Here is a 23,335-nt window from a genome sequence, read left to right as displayed (position 1 = left end):
GGTGATAGCAGCCACTACATCTGCAAGAGACCCATTACATGGATTTTGTCATAATAGTATGGATTTAAAATTATAGGGCATAGAAACAAAATCAGTTTTATTTTTACATTTCTGTATAAATTTGCCCTTTAAAGCAAAAATTCTCAATGCATATATTAGGAAGTAAGGTTTATTGAACATGTTGCACAGAATTTGGCACTATAGCAATTTTTCTAATAAGTAAACAAGCAAAGAAGCTCAGGATTGAATTGTGGTATTTGGTACTCTCTGGGCTTGGTTGGTTTTTTGCAGACATTTTATTATCCAACTAGGTAACATCTTCAGTGCTAGAAGGGAGTGGAATTTGTTCTCTGTTTAATACACAGCAGCTTGCCCTCTCATGGTTAGTGGGGATGTTGTTTTCTCCTTGGTAGTTCTTGTTAGTAGTTACTTTATTAGGTTACTGTTTACTGTTTATTTGTCTAGTGTTAATCTTGGTGTTAATCCCTGTTTATCTGGGCGTTGATTAGTGGCAAGGTGGTGTTCTGGTATTTTTGTTTCTTTTTAGCTTTGGGTAATGAAACCTTGAAAACAACCAAACCCATAGAGCACCAAGGACTGCACATGGGAGAAATTGTCATAACCTAGCAGAGAAGCCTGAGGGATAATTATTATCTGCATTTTAAGTAACAGTTCAATGTTAATTTCATTTTAATCCATAGAATGCACTTTCTCAATGTTAAAATTTAAATAAGCAGAACAGTGGAAGAATATGTAAAAAACAAAAGAAAAATCCTGCCTTGTTATTTAAGACAAATTAATACAATAAATATATGTCCAACAGGTGATATTTCTAGATGAATGTGTATCGTCTTTTATACAAATTCGTGGATCTGTTCCATTATTTTGGGAGCAACCTGGCTTACAGGTATGAAGGGTATCACTTTTCCATTGTGTTTCCTGTAATAATTGAATAAACTATTTAGAGGACGGGTAGCCAATACATTCTAGAAGAAATTAATCTTTGTTTAGAGACTGTGGAAAACACAATTATTTAAATTGTCAGATTTATTGTTTATAAAGACATCAGAATTGTTTCTATCCTGCTTATTTGTAGCTCAAGTGATTTTAAGCTTTCCTCTTTGAATGTTTTGTATTTTAACTCCTATAATATCCAGCCTGGATTTAAAGAGCACTGAGTTGGGGAACATCTTACAAGAATCACAAATATTGGAAAATCAAGAAGATTAGTAGTCTCAGACCTGACAAAACTGAGTGGCTATGGTTGCTCACACACACACCCTTCCCAGTTTGAAGGTTTTTCACCTTTGGACTTGGGTGGGCTACCACTTCCCCATTTGAGATTAGTGCACAACTTTGGTGTTGGGGAAGACTGCTAAGAATTCCATAGAAAGCCAAGAAAATAAGTGCAGAATTCTCGCTGAAGACACACATTATCTAGCTTCAAATTATCATATTTTGAATAGTTCACGCAGATCAACTGCAGCAAGATTGATGGGCTTGATTCCAGTGAAAATGGATAGGAGTAGTTTAGAAATAAAATTTGCTGAATCTAAATGTTTTTGTGAAACAAGAAATGAATCCAAGGACATAGTAATTAAATCACTTTTCTGTTTCAGGTTGGATCTCATCGTGTCAGAATGTCAAGAGGATTTGAAGCGAATGCACCAGCCTTTGACAGGTAAAATTCTTTTTTCAAGAAGAATGGATTTATTTCTACTTCTAATATCAATATCTTCACAATTAATTTGTGATTAATCTCAGTGGAACGAAAATGAACCTAAAGATTAACATGTACATTGTTGAATTCTGATTTAACATTTGTAACATATAATTTGTTAGGATCTTAATTTTTTAAAAGCAGTCATATTTTGTTTTCTGAGTAATGAATCCATGACAAAAGTAAACTTTGTTGTAAACATAACCTACCTTTGCCTTAAAGATTAAAATTCTTTTGTACAGTTTCCATATAATTTCATGCACAGGGTAAGAGTTGGATATGGAAAGCGCTTCATCTATCTATTTGGTAATAGCTAAAGAATAAGGGCATCTTCCATTCTAGGTTGCTAGATTTTTATCATTCTGACAGATAACACACCTTTTTTACTTTGCAGGCATTTTCATACTCTTAAAAATATATATGGTAAGCAGATAATTGTGAATCTTCTTGGTTCAAAAGAAGGGGAACATATGCTTAGCAAAGCTTTTCAGGTAAGAATATTGTAACTGTTACTAAATTTGCCATTCTGGCAATATTGAACAGTTTTACAGTTATCAAACCCTTGCATTCATAAAGATAGAACAATTGGATTTCTTTGCCACTCACTTCTGTGTAACACTTGAAAAAAAAATTCTCTGACATCAATAAGACTGTCTTTTGTATTTAAAAAAAATTACTTTAAGTGAATCTTGAAAGTATAAACCAATTAAAATTAGTCCAGTATTAATTTATTAAAACATATTAATAACCCAAAATTATTTTTAAGATCGTGGCAATGAATTAACACTGATTTTATAGAAGAAATTCAGATCTTAATAAATGACAGATGGAGTATCAGTAGTAATATGTCAGTAATCCCACTAAAGCATCTTGATTTTCAGAAAGTATCTTACATTAATTTTAATAGAAGTATGGTATTTTATCTAGAATGTATTAAAATGTTCATTTACAGCTATTAGTAATAAAGCAAACAGTTAAAATAACAGTTGTTGGCAGCATCATATCTTTACAACTATTGAAGTCATACCAGATTTCACTGTCATCTGTCTACTTGTTTCAGATACTGACTTGTCTGTCTTGTCTTCTGCCATCTCAACAGAGCCACTTGAAGGCATCTGAACATGCTAATGACATCAAAATGGTAAACTTTGACTATCATCAAATGGTGAAAGGTGGAAAAGCAGAAAAGCTGCATGGTGTTCTTAAGCCACAGATCCAGAAATTCTTTGAATGTGGATTTTTTTATTTTGATGGAAAAGAAGTTAAAAGGTTTGGTTATTTCACTTCTGTTGATTTGCAAATAGAAAATTATATTTTGCTTTTGCCCTAATGCAATTTATCCTGTGCTTGTCTTCTTCCACTACAGGTATAAATGGTGAAAGTCAATTTTGCACAAATGTGTGTGAAGTAACATTATACCTTTGAGATCCAGACTAACATTTTGTGAAAGAGTTTTGTGGTTTATATGCAGATTATTTAATATTTTTCTTGTACTTGGTGCAGATCACAGAGTGGTACTATAAGAACAAACTGCTTGGATTGTCTAGATAGAACAAATAGTGTGCAGGCATTTATTGGCTTAGAGGTAAGAATTTAATTGTATTCCACAATTATAGTTTGGGAGAAAACCATTGAAATTAATATTCATTGAATGATATAACTTAAATATTAAATTGATTTATAAGAGGATGAATTATTTTTCCCATTCTGTTTTTCATTTTTGTAAGAGAATAAATAATGACATACAAGTTTAATAAATTAGTTTTATTATTGAACAGATCATAACAATACAGGTTTCCAGTCCTTTATTTTCCTTGTAGAGTTAATTTCCATTTCAGAGAGTTAATAGATTTATACAAATTTATACAATTACTTTATTGGAGTAAAAGTTAACTAAAAAAAGTTCCTGCTACAAACCTTCCTAATACTGACATTTTAGGAACCAAACGCTTACAGTCAGAGGTTGAAAATATCAGTAAATAATGCACAATATTAAAATCTCCCTGACTTCATTTTTCACAAGCTTTTTTTTTTTTTTGTTAACCTCTTCTTTTAACAGCCATCTACTAAGGAAGTATCTTGAAGAGTGAAGCAATTGTGATTAGAGAAAGAACTATGTCCATAAAAAATATTATTTTGAACTTGCTTTTAAAAAAGCATCCTGTAAAAGTCTCAGTAGAGAAGATCTTGCCAATGCATATATAGCAATATTAAAATGTTAATTAAAACTTCAAAACTTTTTTGGAGTATGAATGTATTGTTTGCTATATCATGGGGGGACATATGGATAGTCCTGCTAAGTTTGAGTAGTAGAAGATAGGATTAGGTTTTCAGTGGACAACTAGATGTAACAGAACATATTTTAATCAAAATATACATTGAAGTTAACTTTTCTACTTATTTATTTGCCTCCCTTCTGCATCCGTATGCATACTGTCAAACACATCTACTGGCATGTTCATCATTGTCATGCAGTCTTAGCAGTTTGTTTAGTTATACTGTACCCAGGTTTCTATTTGTAGATGGTCCCTGCTAAGACTGCATGACAATGATGAACATGCCAGTAGATGTATAGAGCTGATCTCATGTAGAGGTGAAGGTGCTGGCCTAACAGGATACTGTGATTTCAAGGTCTTCCTTAGTCATGAAAAATAACTGGGTGACATTGAGCCAGTCATCATCTCTCAGCTCAATACACCTCAGAGGTTTCTTGTTCTGGGGAAAATAGGAGGCATACAGCCTGCTTCCTAGGGCTAAGAGTGAGAGACTGTCCCAAAGTCATCAATCTCCATGGCTTAGGACCTGGGTACTTACGGGACCGCCTTCTGCCACCAGTAGCCTCTCACCGACCAGTACGCTCACATAGAGAGGGGCTCCTCAGGGTGCCGTCGGCCAAACAGTGTCGACTGGCGGCCCCCAGGGGGAGAGCCTTCTCTGTGGGGGCACCTGCCATCTGGAATGAGCTCCCCTGGAGATACGGAGGATCCCGGATTTACACACCTTCCGCCGTGCCCTCAAGACCTTTTTATTTCAACAGGCTGGCCTGGCCTAACTTCCCTTTTAATTGTAAATTTTTAAATTTTGTTTTAAAATATTAGGGTTTTTTAAAATTTGTTTTGGGCCAAATTATTTAATGGGTTTTTATATTGTCTTTTAAATTTTGTAGTTTGTGTGTTTTATCTTTTTGGCTGTTCACCACCCTGAGTCCTTCGGGAGTAGGGCGGTATATAAATCCCCCCCCCCAAAAAAATCTGGCTTTGTGCCTAAGGCAAGACTAGAACTCTGTCCTGGTTTCTAGTCATAGAATCATAGGGCTGGAAGGGACCTTGGAGGTCTTCTAGTCAGTGCCCTGCCCAAGGCAAGAGTCCTTATACCATCCCAGACAAATGGTTGTCCAATCTTTTCTTGATGATATCCAGCGATGGAGCACCCACAACTCCAGGGGGCAAGTTGTTCCATGGATTAATCATTCTTATTGTCAGGAAATTCCTCCTTGAATCTTCCTCCAATGAATTTCCACCTATAAGTTTGGAGCCTTAACCACTACACTAAACTGACCCGTGTTCGTTCTGTCTAAATAAATAAGGCAGGAAAGAAGAAGAACATAATTTTTTGTAGGACAGTTTTTGCTCATCTTACTCTGTAGATCTTCCTATCATTGCTAATTGTAATTATAACAATTATATAATCTATTTTTAGAATATATTCTATAAATTTTAGAAACTGATTAAATAACTGATTAAATGCCAGAAAGCTTGTTTAAAATTAAATCAGTCGATATTGTTTAAATTAACTTTTTCATTACTTCATTATAGATGCTAACAAAACAATTAGAAGTTTTAGGCTTAGCTGAAAAACCTCAGCTGGTTACTCGATTCCAGGAAGTTTTTCGGTCAATGTGGTCTGTTAATGGTGACTCAGTCAGTAAAATATATGCTGGAACTGGAGCTCTTGAAGGAAAAGCAAAGGTAATATTTTAATAGTAAATTCACTATTGGTTTCTTAATTCTGGATCTTTTCTGTATTTTGGACTACTATATATTATAATCCCAGTGAAGCGTTGCATGAGTTAGGATATCTGACAATTTCAACCTCTTTTAGTCATTTTTCTGTAGTTCTTTATAATTTAAAAATCATATAATGACTGTTATAAAAACTAATATTTGTCTTGTTTTCCCATGTTTTTTACTACATTTTGCAAATGATCTTATAGATTTAGCTCAGCAATGTGCATGACTAAGCAATGTGCATGACTAACATATATCTAATAAAACATATTAGATATATGTTTTATTAAGTAGCTGTCAGCGAGCTGTAAGTGGTACTATATAATTAGAATAGTCAAGCTAAAAGTTTCATATAGCTTGTCTTTGCCTGAATTGCCTGTATGTTCTATATGAAAACTAAATTAGTAGATATATTTTTACTTATGGATTTCTATGTATTTTGTCTATGATTTTTCAGAAGCTTACATAGTCATTAAATTGAGGAAAATAACATATTCTGTTACATTTTCATTGCATGCATTTCTGTAATAATACCATGAAGATTAACTTTTTCAAGTTAAAACTTGAAATATTCTTTCATTTTTTTTTCTACTGTAGTCTTTAACATCTTGACTAATCTTTCTTTTCCTTTTCTTTCGGTTCATTTCTATTGCCTGATATGTAATTGGTGAGTGTAATTCTTGAATATTATCAAATGTTCTGTATTGTGTTTAAAAATACTTACATACACCAAACTTAAGGAAGCAAAATGGTAAGATTTGATATGAACTCTTGTTTACTTTTTTAAAGGGTAGCTTTCCCTTTAGGATACATTTTTTTTTTTGTTTAAAGGCCAGTGTTGGATTCTTAAATATAGTTATTTCAAACCTTAAAAGTTAGTGTAGAATTAATGCTATATAAATATTTTTAAGAAACTTTTGCTTCCAACAATTTCTGCCCCCACCCCAAGGGTTGGTTACAAATGGTATTACGCCATATTAAAAAACATAAAAATAAAGCAATTAAAAATAGTTGAGATAAATGAAGCAATACAAGGTATTTGGGAAAAAAAGTTGAGATAAATGAAGCAATACAATGCTCTGTAGGACATTTTATATTGGCAGAACTATGTGTGGGCAAATAACTTACAACTGAGATTCCTCTCAGTAATAAACTAGGTTGGAATATTACAATGACTATACTTTTGTAACTCACACTTTATTTAACAGTGATCCTGAAACATGCCAAAATATCTAGAAGATATTTTTTCATCCATTTCAGGAAGTATAAAATATTTTGAAAAATAAATGTTGGGAATTGGAAGATGTTCTTTTATCCTGTTTACAGGGTAGAAAATCTCATGCCTTCCATTTCTAAAATAAATATATTTTTGTTGGATCACAATTGTCACAGTCTTTTTCCATTAGCTATGATAGCTAGGAACAATGAAAAATGAAATTTAAAAACTGCAGCATGTTATGCTGCCTGTGGAGCAAATCAATTGTTGAAGAAAGGATTTTTCTTCCATCTCCCTTCTTTCTAAATTTTAAATTATGATTTAAACACACACACATATATATATATAGTGAGACATGTAGATAGATGCCTGTGCATTATAAATGTGCTGTAAATACACATTTGTTTTTGAGTTGTAAACATTTGAATGTATCAGTAGTGTATTGTCAGTAACTTTTGTGATTTTGCTATTTGTTTTCCATTGTTTTGTGTCCTCCTTTTTCTTTGGTCAAAACAGGGCAAGGAGTGCTATGTGATGTCTTCTAAAATTTACCCAATCTTTCAAAAACATCTGAATATGAATTTAATCTTTTAAAAAATAGTATTTCTTGAGATGGTTCTGAGATATCCATTAAATAAGCCATTCCCTTTTCCTCACATGTTGTTCTACCTTATATTGCAATTTCAAAAATATGTAGCATGTGGAACACTGATCTTTACTTTCTCAATAATTTAACACATTATAAATTAACTACTAATGATACTATGCAGATTTTCCCAAACACAATTAAATTTTATTGAGTTCCTAACAATAACTTTTCACACAATAATTGTCAGAATGTTTCTTCAGGTAATGTGTTAATGTTTGTGCTTGTGTCTAAAGGTAATGTGTTAATGTTTGTGCTTGTGTCTACTTGAGATCTGATTATCAACACACACTAAACCACAGCCATCACATTTTAAGGACAGAATTCAGACACATCCATGAATAAACTATCCACATTTATCTGATGCAGTTTACAATGTCCATGTTCTGTGCTACTTGTAACAATATGAATTGTACATGCCCCCACAGATTATTTTTTATTTATTGCAATTGTTTTTCAAATATGTGTTAGCTCTAAGGAGGAAGTAGTCCTTGGTGGCTTCCTTTCTTTGGAGTTCACGCTAAACAGTTCAGTTCTCCATTCTTTTTCATGTAAATTTTCATATCCTCTTACATCACTGTGCTCAGTTCAACAAAGCACTACTGTCAGGGCCATAACCAAAGCAGTCCTACAGATTTTCATTTTTTAAAAAAATCAATTCTCTGTCCTGTAAATTTAGCTGTAAGCCTAATAAGGCATCCATGATAGTTCAAAACTCACAATTGTCAGTGATATTTTAAGAGCCTCAAACTGAAAAATATTATTTACCTATATTCAGCTACTGTTCAAAAACAATGTTTTTATATGGGATGTGGAATCACTTCAGGACTTCCTCCACCTCCTCTTCCAAGAAAATCACAGCATTATATATCGCAGAGGGATTTTCTTTTATGCAATGTAACAATCAGTCTCCTACTTCTTCTAATTTCCTGCAATATTACTTTGTAACAACAGTGCCATTGTGGAACTAAAGGTGTCCATTCTGATAGAACAGATTGATTTCTTCTGCAGAGAGCTCATATCTTCAAACAACACTACTTCTAACAACATGTAGCATGTATCACACTTTAGCTTTAGGCAACCTGAAATAAGCCATTTTTATTCAGCTCATCAAAAGGACAAGAATGAAAGACTGTTTGAGAGAATAGGCAGCATTCTTTCAGGAGTGAGGGGAGCAAATTCACACAAGTGAGGTAGATGTAAAAAAAAGAGATGAAATACATAAAGATATAACATCACCATGACGTCTCTTCTCCAATACAAGCAGAATTCTACTAAGAAAAAGTCTGAAATCAACCAATTGCAACTGAATAGTTTCTACAGCATATGCTAAATAAATAGCTTTGTAATAGAAGGGTATTTTTTCATAAATGCAAGATGTGCGTGTCCACTCTTATGTAATTTTTTGTCACACCCATTTAAATAATTTGTTGCTTTGTATGCCTAAGGATTTTATGTTTGTCTTTGATCCTATCCCAGCATAAAACGTATTGATTTGCAAATTTATAATAATTGAGTTCATGAAAACTAATTTATTTAATAGAAGACTGTAAATTGATTTAGAACCACATTATGTGTGTTTGCCAAACTTGTATAAATAACTTATAAAATATTTATACATTATCCTCCCTACCAGGCCGGAAAGCTGAAGGATGGTGCACGTTCCGTGACTAGAACAATTCAAAATAATTTTTTTGATAGCTCAAAGCAGGAAGCTATTGATGTTTTGTTGTTGGGCAATACCCTAAATAGTGATTTAGCAGACAAAGCACGGGCTCTCTTGACCACCGGCAGTTTACGTGGTATGTGTTTCTAGATTCTTAATATGTAAGGCTGCTAATAAAACTGGTTGCATCCAAGGTTTTACTTCTCCATGTGGAAGATTAGCTGTCTAGAGTCAGTTTAGAGCTAGGCGGTACCAAAATCTAAAGAAAGAAACTATCATTTTTGCAAGAGCGTTTTGCAAAAGACAAAACCAAAATACATTCTTCTTGCAAACATTTTGTAGAAGTATGAGAATTGCTTTATAATCCATGCACTGTATTGTTTCAGTACACACATTCATGCTATTGTAGAAAAAAATAGCATTTTTTTCTGTTCATAATTTTTGAGCTATTGTATTCTGTGTGCTCTAAGAAAAATTCAAAACGTTTATGCTATAACAGTCCCCCTTCTTTAAATACTTGGGTATGCTTTGGTTAGATTATTTTTGAGAACCTCAGAAAATAAAGGAATCTCATGTTTATTATATATCAAATGTATGTATGATGAATAGACTATTAACACAAGAAAAAATCCCATCTTCAGCAACTCTAACTACTGTTTGCAACTCCCTGTACATAACTATTTACACTCATACTTTAAAGTATAAATGTCTAGATTTTGGTTCTGGAAGTCTGAATAATAATTTCAAAGTTTAGTTAATTAAATTTGCAGCTATTTTCAAGTTACATAACATTATATAAACGGATATATTATATGCAATACTCTGCAGAAGTTTAGGAAATTGGAATAGTTATTTTTTCTAAATTTTTAACATTCAGTGTAAGGTATCCTGGAAATCTTCCAATATAACTTGGTAACATCTAACTGTTCATTTAATTTATTTTCTTTCCTTTCTCATTGCATCCATAGTTTCAGAGCAAACTTTGCAATCAGGTAGAGTATAGCACCCATAATTATCAATATATGGAATGATAATGAGTGTTAAATTTGTATCCTTGAAATGCATGCAGAGTATTTTATGCACTCTTATACTGTAAACAGTTTGATCTATTATTCCAGGAACTATTTCCTGTCTGTTAATTTCAGATATATTCGGTTTTAAGGCCATCTTATTTTTATTCTTAAACATAAAATAACATCGTCACTAGTAAAAGGGAAGTAGAGTGGATAGAGTGTAAACTTTGGCTTTACTGTTATAAGAAAAATGGAATCGACAGTCCTCGGTTTAAAGAATGACGATTGATTCTTAGCAATAATGTCATGAGGCTTGGTTGTCTTGGGAAATATTTTGCAATCAATACTTTGAAAGACAAGCCAGAGAAATTTTTGGTGCTGAACTTCAGATTTTGAAATACATACATTTGAATTTTATGGTGCTTTTGTCATGCTTATCCAAACAAAATGGTAGAATCATCTTATGAACTGAAGTGAAAACTTCCTATTGCTCATCATTAAAACTAAAATGGAAATTTTTAAACATGGCTAAGTGTGACTTTAAAACATGCTTCAGAATTCAATTCTCTGAGCTATTATTTATGTAGAAATATCACCTGAAAAATTGATAAAGCCTTAATTGAGAAGGTACTTGCTCTTTTGAATGCTTTTTTGTTGATTTATTTTTAAAGCTTAATGCTTTTGACTTGGAAATTTGAAAATTTACTTACAAAATAAAATATTTCTGTGTAAACAATGTTTTGTAGCATCAGCAAAAATACTGAAGAGCATGTGTGAGAACTTTTATAAATATTCAAAGCCCAAAAAAATTCGAATTTGTGTTGGAACATGGAATGTCAATGGTGGAAAGCAATTTCGAAGTATTGCCTTTAGAAACCAGACTCTGACTGACTGGCTTTTGGATGCGCCAAAAATAGCTTGCATCAGTGAATTCCAAGGTAATCCTTGCTGTATTATTATTACTGGGTTTATTCTGATTTTTATTCATTTTGCATGTTTATTCTTTAAAGCAGTTGTCATAATTTTCACTCTTGAATTTCAGATCGAAAGAGCAAGCCTATTGACATCTTCGCTATAGGGTTTGAAGAAATGGTAGAGCTAAATGCAGGAAACATTGTGAGTGCAAGGTAGGTGCCACTGCTTTATAAATATTGAATTAAACAGACAGCCAAACTTTAAGATACTTTCAAAAACAAAATAACTATTTTGAGTAATTCAGTCCAAACAGGAGGTAACAAGGGCATGAGTAACCTTGAGCAGGGCCTCCAGGCCAGGAAAGGGTGTAACTGGTACAGAACTCAAAGATAGGCAAAGGCCCTCCTAACTATGGCTGCAATCTGCTCCTTCAGCAAGATCTGTGATTCCAAGAGTACCCCCCATATTTTGTACCAAGTTTGTCTGAGGTATTTCACCCCATCCAGAACCAAAAATAGAAAATTCCTAGCAATAAAAGATCCAGATACCCAAAGCTACTTTGATTTTCTTGGGTTGAGCTGAAGCCTGTTGCATCTTTTCCAGACCCCTAAACCTTTCGGGCACTGGAACAATGCCCATGGCATTATTCAAGTAGCCTAGGGTGGATATGTATAGCTGGGAATCCTCAACATGCTGGTGACACTTCACCTAAAGTTATCAGATGATCTCACCCAGTGGCCTCATGTAAATGTTCAACATGGGAGAGACAACTGATTTCTGCAGTATCTCCCAAAGCAGGAGTTGTAGGCTGGATCTCTTCCCCACTGGTTGAAATCTACCTCAGAGGAAGGAAGAGAACCAGCACAGCCCTGTACTGCTCACCTCCACCTCCTGTTGGTCTAGAAGGATACCATGGTCAGTGATATTGAAAGACACTGAGAGGTCAAGAAGAACAAGGATGGCTGCAGAGTGTATGTATTAGTGTATACTAATATTAAAATTAGTGAAATGGCTGTTTACATCAGTTTTAACAGCACATCCCAATTATGGAAACAATTAAACCTATGTATTTTGTAGACAGCTACTGCAGGCATTTTTATGTGTTCCATATCTTTTTTGGATGAATACAGGTAATCGTCAATTTACAACCACAATTAGCCCAAAATTTCTGTCACTAAGTGAAAAAGTTGTTATGTGAATTTTGCCCCAGTTTACAATCTTTCCTGCCACAATTGTTAAGTGAATCACTGCAATTGTTAAGTTAGTAACATGGTTGTTAAGTGAATCTGGCTTCCCAGATCTGGCTTGTCAGAAGGTCATAAGAGATGATCACATGACGCAAAACATAAGCACATGACTGGGACATTGCAACCATCATAAATATGAATCAGTTGCCAGGTGTTTGAATTTTGATCACATGACCATGGAGATGCTGCAGTGATCGTAAATGTGAAAAAAATTGTTGTAAATCACTTTTCAGTGCCATTGTAACTTTGAACGGTCACTAAACAAACTGTTGTAATTTGCAGATTACCTGTATTGTTACAAGTTCCTATTTTTCCATTTTAGTTTTTTTTAAAGAACTTAACTATTTTCAGAAAAAAATAATGTATAGGTCCTATAAAAACTAAAATATTATTCTGTCTATACTGGCAGTACAACTAATCAGAAGTTATGGGCTGCTGAACTGCAGAAGACGATCTCAAGAGATTACAAATATGTTCTCTTGGCTTCAGAACAATTGGTGGGTGTATGCCTCTTTGTATTCATCAGACCTCAGCACGCCCCTTTTATCAGGTAAATGTTCTGACATGTTAAAACCCACCATTTAGGTCATTTTATCACTGATAATTTATATATATACACACACACACACACACACACACACACACACACACACACACACACACATACATATATATGTATATATATATATATATTTCGAATCCAAGTAAGGGTATGGCTAGCTGATGAAAGCTAAAAAGCTTGAAATAGATCTATACTAGTCTCCCTTTATTTCTTTATCAGCAAAATATAAATTTGAGATATATATATATATATATATATAATGGCAATTTAATACAGAAGGCTCAAAACCTTCGTAATTGAAGGGAAAGCTCTCTAACATACCCTATTTTGGTTTAAATACTATAACTGAATTAATTCTTAAAATGTTTTTTATGTTACAATAGCAAAATAATCTTGTAAACTCTTTTTCTTTTTAACGCAAACAGTACTTTTTTTATCAAGTTGACTATAATTATAATTGTTCTAAGGTGCTGTCCATGGTATATTGTAGCAAATACATATGCTATTCCGAGGGAGGGAAAGCTCACTTCGAAATTGGAAAACATTATTTCTCATAATATTTTCTGTTCAAATGTTATTTTGTATTTTGGCTTCAAAATGTTCCCAACCAGCATGAACCCAAAAATTCAGGTTGAAAGTGATATAAGAATATATATTCTTGGTAAAATACTACACTATTGTATGAATATCATTGTGCAGGACCATTGAACATATTCAGTGATGATAGAATCTGATCACCTAAGACAGTTACAATTATTTGTAAGTGATAAGACTTAAATGCTTTGAAAACTTGAACAAAAAATGCAAATTACATCTTCTGACTATCTAATTGAATTTGTTTTAATTTTCATTCTAGGGATGTCGCAGTAGACACTGTAAAGACTGGTATGGGAGGAGCTACTGGTAATAAGGGTGCAGTAGCTATTCGAATGTTGTTTCATACATCCAGTCTTTGCTTTGTATGCAGTCACTTTGCTGCAGGGCAGTCACAAGTCAAAGAGAGAAATGAAGATTTTGTGGAAATATGTCGCAAACTGAGCTTCCCAATGGTAAGATGAAATTAAATCTCCTAACTCAGATATTATCTGAAAAGATTCTAATAAATACTGTTACATGTTACATGAACAGGTTTGTGCAAAAAAACTATAATTGGGGACTAAGATTTGATTTTCATTTGTACCTTTATGTATATTTCAATAGAATTGGTATTCCATGATGAACATTTAATAATAATTATTATCAAGAACTTATTCTTATTAATACATGCACTTAACTTTCCATGATTATCAAATATTTTGAAAGTAAAAATAAAATTTAATTTTATTAGTTTTTAATGAACAATATCAAGTGACAACATTAACATAAATCTATGCAGAAAAAAGGGGGGAAATATGGAAAAAATAAAAGCGATCTGCAGTGAGGATAAAGCAACAGGTGCTGTGCATTTAAAAATTGCCAGATATATAAAGCATGTCAGATTATTTATTACTATTTTGTTTATTAATTCATATGCTGGCCATCTCACCTATAAGGCAACTCTGGGCAACTTACAGATAGTAAAAAGATATATATAAATAACTATATATATAACATATATAACTGAAATCAAAGAAATGGCCGGCACGAGGTTGAGATCACCTCACCCTGTCAACCACCTCCAACGGTGAGCAGCCCCCTCAGGACCCCAACCCAATTGGCAAAACCAGGTTTTGGTCTTTTTTGCTATTGAGATAAATCATAAAACCCATCCAAACTTGATAAAATTGTGATTCCTGTCTTTGATGTCTCATTAATTAATTTTGTATGTGGTTTTTTTCACCAATATAATAGGTCTTATTAATCTGCAACTCATTGGTTATGTTACCTAGAGTTTTCCAATGTTGCAAAAGTTTTTTTTATTTTTAAGCTTATGATTTGGTCCTATAACTAAGTAAATGCAATAAACCTATTTCTGGGGAACATTCAATTCTTTGATTAGTGATGGTACTTATCTCTCCAAAGACTTCATGTGAAAAGAGCTATAAATTTATCATGTGACTACTAGAAATGATAAAAAACATCATTTTTTTTTATTGAAAAGTTTTAAAAAATTTTACGAACATTTCCCCTTCTCCCTCCCTGCTCCCCTTCCAATCCTCCCCTTCCCCTCCCTCCTCTCCCCCCCACTTCCCAGAGCAAAATACAGGGTATAACATTTGACAATCATAAGCTAACATAAGCTAATTATCAATAGTCTCCTATCCCCCTCTTGAACTTTTAACTGTCCTTTTACTAAACTAAATTTAAGTACTTTATAAAATCTTTTTGATCATTCATAAATTATTTGAAATTTTTTAGTCCGATATTTGCCTTGAATATAATCAATCCATCTTTTCCATTCTAACATATATTTCTCATTTGAATTAGATAAGCTGAAATTTTCACCATTTCTGCTAAATTTACTACTTTTAGTGTCCATTCTTGAATAGTAGGTAAATCTTCCTTCTTCTAGTACTGTGCCACTAAAAGTCTTGCTGCAGTTAAAAAACATCAATTTTTGACCTCTCCAACATTTAGAAGAATAGTTGTAGTATACACGTGCCAATCTTAACAGGAAGTGAATATAAATTAGCCTTGTAATTGGACTTGCAGGGCCAGGCTAAGTAAGGTAAATAGAATAAACATCTAAATCAATTCATTGAAAATAAATAGTTATGATTTTCTTCTAACATCCTGTAGTTATGTGCTGTGATAAGCTTTGGTAGAGGCAGAAAAAAACACTCTCTACATCAGGGGTGTGAAACTTGCGTTGTCACGGCGGCGTCACATGATGTATCGAGACTTTTTTACCCTTTGCTAAACTGGGTGGGGCGAGGCCAGCACGTGATGCATTCGGCCCGCAGGCTGCGAGTTTGACACCCCTGCTCTACATGTATTCTGGCAACACAAACTTTACAAGGAAGTAGTTGCAAATAAATAAAAAACATCTGAAATATATATTGAAATGGATGAGGCAGTAACATGATAATGTAAAAGTGAAATTAGCCAAATATCTCTTCTTTCAAATGGAGACTGGCAAAAGATTGTGAATGCAAGTATTGCATATACAGGTAGTCCTTGACTTACGATCACAATTGAGCCTAAAATTTCTGTTGCTAAGTGAGACAGTTGTTAAGTGAATTTTGTCCCACTTTATAATCTTTCTGGTCACACTTGTTAAGTGAACCACTGCAGTTGTTCAGTTAGCAACATGGTTCTTAGATGAAACTGGCTTCCATGTTGATTTGGCCTGTGAGAAGATCAAAAACGTGATCACATGACCTCAGGACACTGCAACCATCATAAATATAAGTCAGTTGCAAGCGTCTGAATTTTGATCACATGACCATGGGGATGCTACAATCATCGAAAGAGTGAAAATCAGTCATATGTCACTTTTTTCAGTGCTGTTGTAACTTCAGAAGGTCACTAAATTAACAGTTGTACGTCAAGGATCACCTGTACTGCAATTTAATAACAAATATGTGTTGTACCCAAATTCAAAGTGGCTGCACTGATTTCTTCTTGTGTTTCAGGGCAGAATGCTGTTTTCACATGACTATGTATTTTGGTGTGGTGATTTTAATTATCGTATAGATCTTCCTAATGAGGAAGTAAAAGAACTAATTCGGCAGCAGAATTGGGATGCTCTTACTGCAGGAGATCAACTTGTTAATCAGAAAAATGCAGGACAGGTAACATTGCACATTTCCTTTAAAGATACATGGTTTTCCTCTTTGCTGCTAATGTTGAGTGTTGCATAAGTTAATATATTCAGTATCAAAGGCTGGTTAGTTATCTGGCTTTTTAGAAGTATTAGTCCGATGGGTCATATCAGTTATTTTGTGCCCCAGAGTAATATGTTTCTGTTTGCAAATAGGAGGTTTTCCGTTCATATTTGAGGCTCTAGAACCTCTTTTAACCTTAGCACGGCCTCCTTTGATTTTGCACAACTTGAAAAGATTAGGGGTTTTTTTTATCATAAAAGCTATTATTTTTCATTGGGCCATTAGGAGCTTCTTGTTTTTGATATTAATGAACCTTTTGATATTTTTTATTTCATCTGCCAGAGATCCTATAAGCTCCAGTCATAACCAATTTGCTTATATTACAGAGTGGTGTTGGTAAATTAAGTATCATTTGAATGCATTTGTCCGCTCAGATCTTGCTTTCTTGATGCTTAGTGTATTGCTTTACCTCAGCCAATGGAAGCCGAATCCAAATAAGAAATGGCAGGTTATAGTTTGATTATACAGCTCAAACGTGCAGAACATATACTGTACATAATAAAGCGTAAAAAGTATTTCGGAAGCCACTGAGAGAAAGAGAAGCCTATTGACTTGGAACACTTGTGGATTTCTCTTTTGTCTGACGAGAATAAAAGCATGCAAGTAAAAAATGGAAACCACACTCCCTAATATATACCATGAAATAATTTTCTCTTTAGTTTTAGTTCCATTTCATTTTTAGTGGTCAGTTCAGAAATAATAGGAATAATACAATGAAGCAAATAAAGTGTCTACATAAAGAAATAATGAAAAAAAAAAAAATCATTTCCATTGCTTGTATTCTTTTTAAAAAATCATCAATCACAGTCACCATTCTGCTTGATCTACAAATAGGATATCTTGGGTAATAATAATTTATTAAAATTGTATGCTATCTGATATGATTTCCAATAACCCTGGGTTAAAAATACAATAAAATCAATAAAGATAAAGATAATAAACCCAAGAAAATAGATGAAATTTAGCAAGGGGTCTCACTCTTCCTTTTCAAAGGCCTTGGTGAAGGGTCATGCCAAGGATCTTCTTGGTTATTCTAAGCAACAGCAGAAAGGGGACCATCCAGATCTCAGGCGGAACCTCATTTCCAACAGGTAGACAGTGCTACAGAGAATGTATTCTTCCAAGGGTCCCAATAGATTGTTGTTTAATTGAAGGAACCCCAAGTGTACCAACTCTGGAAGATTGAATCAGGCAGGTAGATACTATGGGAGACAGGTGGACCCTCAAGTAACCAGGTCCAATGCTGTGTAGCCCTTTATAGGTAACAACCAGATAAATAAGTTAAATTTTCTAATTTTCCTTTAGTTTTCAGTCTTCAAATTCTTTGGGCAAAAAAACCAGACACACCTTTTTTTGATATACTGGCTTTCTTTGAAGTGGTATAATAGAGACAAATATTGTATAAATTCAGTCAGACTAGTCAAATATATGTGTCATTTATATAGTCTGCAACACTTACGTTTGGATTTTTTCTTTTCTGTTGTAGACAGAATTTTTTTTTCTAAATTCTACCTAATCTACTAGCAGTATCAGCTAAGGTATTAATACCACTTATAATATTCAGAATTTCATAAATAAATTTTATACGACAAGGATAAGTTTTGCTTTGTAGCTTTGAATGATATTGGTATAATATTAAAGTTTTCCTAATGCTCTAGTTTCCTTCCTACAGATATTTAGAGGCTTTGTTGAGGGAAAAATAGCTTTTGCTCCTACATACAAATATGATTTATTTTCGGATGACTATGATACCAGTGAAAAATGTCGTACACCAGCTTGGACAGATCGGATTCTGTGGAAAAGACGAAAATGGCCTTTTGACCGATCAGGTCAGATAATAAAATTTAATATTACCAATACAAAGTAGTCTGATAAGGATTAGTTCTGTAAACATTCTGTACAAAAATGGGAAGTATAGAATTATAAGAAATAATTATATCTGATTCATGGATATTTTTGGTTTTACTTTCATGTGGAAACACATAAACATTTTAATACTGGAAATGCATTAAATATATTCTAAACCTTTCTTTCTAGTAATAGGGTATTGTGAAAAAAGCTCTGAAGTGAAATTCCAATTCACTGCTTCAAGTATTTTAATTTATGTGCTTGTCTGATTTATGTGTAATTTAGGCGCTTAGCTGAGAGATTATATTTAGAATGTATGTTTCAGTACAAAGCTGAAGTGAGAATTTCAGACTGATTTCCTTTTCTCTTTGTAGTCCTATAATCTGCGGTCTCTAGAACATATCACTTTTTTTTTATTATTTTAGCGGAAGACATGGACCTTTTGAACTCCAATTTTGACGGTGAAAATAAACTTCTTTACACATGGAATCCAGGCAGTCTTCTATATTATGGACGGGCAGAATTAAAAACATCTGACCATAGGTTTGAACTTATCCTTTCATTATAGCTTTTCATCCTTTGAAAAACTATTCCAATATGATCCATAGTTTTGGATTAATTTACGACTTTTATTGATATATTTTCAGGCCTGTTGTTGCACTGATTGATATAGATATTTTTGAAGTTGATGCAGAAGAGCGACACAAAGTTTACAAGGAAGTAATTGCAGTTCAGGGACCTCCTGATGGCACTATAATGATTTCCATTAAAGGATCGTCATTAGAAGATAACTATTTTGACGATAATTTGATTGATGAACTTCTTCAAAAATTTGCAACTTATGGTGAAGTTATACTTATAAGGTTAGAACAAATTCAGTTGTAAATATTACAACTTTTTCTTAAAATGTTCAAAATCTTTTATTTAGAGTAAACTAAAATGATAAATCTTTATGTTGTTTACAATATTTTGGGGAAATTATGGTAGGACAGAAGGCAAAATTATTCCAATTTTCAGAGAAGCTTCCCAGCCTGTAATACATACAGGTAGTCCTCAACTTACAAGAGTTCATTTAGTGACCATTCAAAGTTACAAAAAAAGTGACTTAAGACCATTTTACGACAAACAAAGTCAAACAATCATGTGATTAACTTAACATTTGCAGTGATTCACTTAACTGTGGCAAGGAAGATCGTAAAATGGGACAAAATTCACATAACAAGTCTCACTTAGCAGCATACATTTTGGGCTCAATTGTGGTCGAAAGTCAAGGACTACTTATATATTTTCAGCAGTAGACATATAAAATACAAATGATAGGTATGCATTTTAGAGTTTCTTACGTATTCGTTTCAGGCCTTTTTATACTGCCCATGCTTACAACAGAAAACACTTTTGTATTGCTGTAAAAATGCATTGCTTGTAAATATGAGGATACCTGGGATTGGATATTTATCAGAAGTGATGTGGTATAATACTGTATGATAAGAAGCATTGAAACAATCCAAATGGTATGGGAATAATAGACTGAACAATGTTGGCACTTTTGCTTGGCAATGTTTTACTTTAACTTATCAACATTTGTAAATAATGTTTAACTATTTGGACAACATTTCCTATGCCAAAACATTTTGAAGCAGTTTTATGGCTTAGTGTTGTATGTCAGCTGGGCTACCACTGCATATTAAATATATAACATTGTCTTAAGAATGATGGCTATGTATTCAGTGTTCTGGTCTTAGAAAAACCAAATTGGAATGGCAAGAGTGTTCTCTTTTATTCTTTTTTATAAATATTTTTATTACTTTGTAGTACATTTTGTATATATTATTGCATCTACATTTTGTTTCAGGTAGCCATGCTAGTTAGTTTGGCCAAAGCTGAAATACTGAAAAAACTAACTACAGAGACAAACTATAGATGAGTAGTAATCTTCAATATGTTGTATCATTCAGTATGTTGTTATACTTCACAGATTTGTAGAAGATAAAATGTGGGTGACATTTTTGGAAGGCAGCTCTGCTTTAAATGTTCTGGATCTGGATGGTATTGAGGTAACAATCATTTCTATTCCTATTTATACCTCTGTAAATAATACTGGTGTAAGCAGAGTGTGTGGTATTGTGATTTATTTTAGTATTCTCTAATCATTAAGTTTAGATATTTGATAAGTCATTCTTGCAAAATTTGGGACTTAATTTTGAGCTGGACTGTGCTTCAATGTACATATTTCTTCCAGAGTCAGTGGTATATTAGGACACACGGGAATGATGAAGCAACATGAAGTGGTTGTTTCTAAGATTTTCCCTAATTGTTTCCACATATGTTTGCATGTATAGCCATTTTGTTTTGCAGCTAGCCACAATGATGCCAACGTCAGCCAAATGTATAGCGGTAGTTCTCAACTTACAACCCTTTGCTTACTGACTGTTTGAAGTTAACAACGGCACTGAAAAAAGTAACTTATGACCATTTTTCACATTTAGGACCATTCCAGCAGACCATGACACATGATCAAAATTTGGACACTTGGCAATTGGCTCATATTTATGACAGTTGCAGTGTCCAGGAGTCATGTGATCACTTTTTTGTGACCATCTGACAAGCAAAGTCAATGGAAAAGCCAGATTCACTTTACAACTGTGTTGCTAATTTAACAACTGCAGTGATTCACTTAACAACTGTGGTAAGAAAGGTCGTAAAATGGGACAAAACTCACTTAACAATTGTCTCACTTAACAACAGAAATTTTAGACTCAATTGCGGTTGTAAGTCAAGGACTACCTGTATTGTGTCATATAAAATTCTACTCCTTGTGAGGATGTCATGACAAACAAAAAGGACAGAATATCATCTGCAGATGTTCCTATTAGGTTAGGATTAGGGTTAGGGTTGCTTTTTAAACAAATGGAGTATACACAGCTAGTGCACAAGGAATTTTCAAATGATCATGTTCTTTTTTCTTTAATTACTGTATAAAGAACTTTTGGTTTGGGGGGGGGTGTTTTGATTTGATTTTTTTTTTTAATTGTGTGAACTATTCTTTCTGGTTGAAATTCAGGTTCTTGGGAAAACTGCAAACATTTCTTTGAAAAACCCTGATTGGATTAAGAGTTTAGAAGATGAAATTAGTTTGGAGAGAGTTAATATTGGGCTGCCTTCATCAACAAGTTCTACTTTGCTTTGTGAAGATGCAGAAGTTACAGCAGACTATGATATGGAAGGTTTGCCAGATTCAAGATTGATTCTGTTCAATGGATGCTATTTTACAGCATACGTTACTAATATACAATACAACGCAGTTGAATGTATTGAATGTATTGAATTTTAGGATAAGAATAAAAACTATTTTTCTCATCTAATACCACATTCCTATACTTAGTTCATAAACTTGTCTATCAACAAAATATTTTCTAAATTTACCTTATTGATTCTGTATGGGACCAAGTTAGCAACAACATTTTATATGAAATTATTACCTTTTATTTGGCACATATTTACCAGAATGAGATGTTAAAGCGTACCTAAATTTCAAATAGAATACTGAGGAATATATAATAGTTAAGTTCCTGTTTATCATCAAGATGCCAGAGTTCCAATAATTTAATTAGCAATAAGTTTGCTAATATCTATATGGCTTCATTGTTTTAGCTTCCAAAAAAGTTAAAAGACCTGACTGTTGTCCCAGGCCTTGAATTGGGGTGGCTGGGATCCCTATCAAATTGTATGAGGCTTAGCTTAGCTAGATCCACCACCAGTTCTTGTTTGTTTATGTTTATATAACTGTTAATATTTATTTTATCAGTTTGGAGTTGAGAGGTGCCTAAGTAAATACATTAAAATAAATTACATTGCACTATATGACATTAAAATAAATGAAATCTGAATGTATGCACATTTTAAACTTTGATTGAGGCTATATGTTAAAATGTAATATTTCTGCATAATAGTTTTCATTTTATATTAATTGTGGTACAATTTATAGGAATATTTTTCTTCCTTTCAAGGTGATGTTGATGATTATAGTACTGAAGTAGAAGAAATTCTCCCACAACACCTACAGCTAGCTTCAAGCTCTAGTCTTGGAGCTTCACCTGCCTCTTCCCCTCGTTCAAGCCCCTGCCAGTCCCCTACTCCATCAGACGGTCTGCCTCCAACTCTTCCATCAAGGCCAAGCAGGACACCTAATAAGACTCCTGGACCTCCAGTGTCTTCTCAAGGTAGATATTTATTTATTAATCACACTTCTGTCACAATCAAGGGCACTGTCATTAACTATAGTGGATATAGAAAGTCTACGCACCACTGTTAAAATGCCAGGTTTTTGACATGTAAAAAAAATCAGATAAAGATAAATAACTTCAAATTTTTTTCCAACTTTAGTATAATATAGAAGCTATACAATTCAATTGTAAAACAAACTGAATTCTTTTAGTGGGGAAATAAAAAAAACATATAATAACACGGTTGCATAAGTGTGCATACCCTCTTATAAGTAAGAATGTGGCTGTGTTCAGAATTAACATATCACATACAAACTAGTGTTTAATCAGTACATACCTGTCATCAATTAAAGTAACTCTGATCAAGTCCATATAAAGTTCAACTGTTCTAGTAGGATTTTTCCGACATTTACACAGTTGCCTCTAACAGCAAATACATGGTCTTCAAACAGCTTACAAACCATCA

General features: G+C 33.4%; 1 protein-coding gene across 32 annotated transcripts in view; it reads left to right on the top strand.

The window, feature by feature from the left end:
- Positions 1–23,335, top strand: part of SYNJ1 (synaptojanin 1) — a 59,100-nt gene that overhangs the window by 14,211 nt on the left and 21,554 nt on the right. For 19 of the 32 annotated variants that reach the window (XM_087895104.1, XM_087895098.1, XM_087895100.1 and 16 more), the window contains 18 exons: positions 824–907; positions 1,620–1,681; positions 2,115–2,211; positions 2,820–2,989; positions 3,224–3,305; positions 5,536–5,688; positions 9,226–9,391; positions 11,015–11,206; positions 11,311–11,395; positions 12,840–12,980; positions 13,849–14,041; positions 16,547–16,705; positions 18,471–18,627; positions 19,072–19,189; positions 19,294–19,509; positions 20,622–20,700; positions 21,708–21,870; positions 22,654–22,866. In XM_087895104.1, coding sequence (XP_087751230.1) covers positions 824–907; positions 1,620–1,681; positions 2,115–2,211; positions 2,820–2,989; positions 3,224–3,305; positions 5,536–5,688; positions 9,226–9,391; positions 11,015–11,206; positions 11,311–11,395; positions 12,840–12,980; positions 13,849–14,041; positions 16,547–16,705; positions 18,471–18,627; positions 19,072–19,189; positions 19,294–19,509; positions 20,622–20,700; positions 21,708–21,870; positions 22,654–22,866 — 2,530 coding nt within the window. Of the gene's footprint in view, positions 1–823; positions 908–1,619; positions 1,682–2,114; positions 2,212–2,819; positions 2,990–3,223; positions 3,306–5,535; positions 5,689–9,225; positions 9,392–10,223; positions 10,248–11,014; positions 11,207–11,310; positions 11,396–12,839; positions 12,981–13,848; positions 14,042–16,546; positions 16,706–18,470; positions 18,628–19,071; positions 19,190–19,293; positions 19,510–20,621; positions 20,701–21,707; positions 21,871–22,653; positions 22,867–23,335 lie in introns of all 32 variants that reach the window. The other 13 variants (XM_034433127.3, XM_034433270.3, XM_034433337.3 and 10 more) reach the window with 3 other exon arrangements.

This window comes from Pantherophis guttatus, chromosome 5, assembly GCF_059756535.1.
Source record: "Pantherophis guttatus breed Tessera chromosome 5, ASM5975653v1, whole genome shotgun sequence".
NCBI lineage: Eukaryota > Metazoa > Chordata > Lepidosauria > Squamata > Colubridae > Pantherophis > Pantherophis guttatus.
The sequence above is the reverse complement of the archived record's forward strand: the minus strand, read 5'-3'. Positions and strand labels throughout refer to the sequence as shown.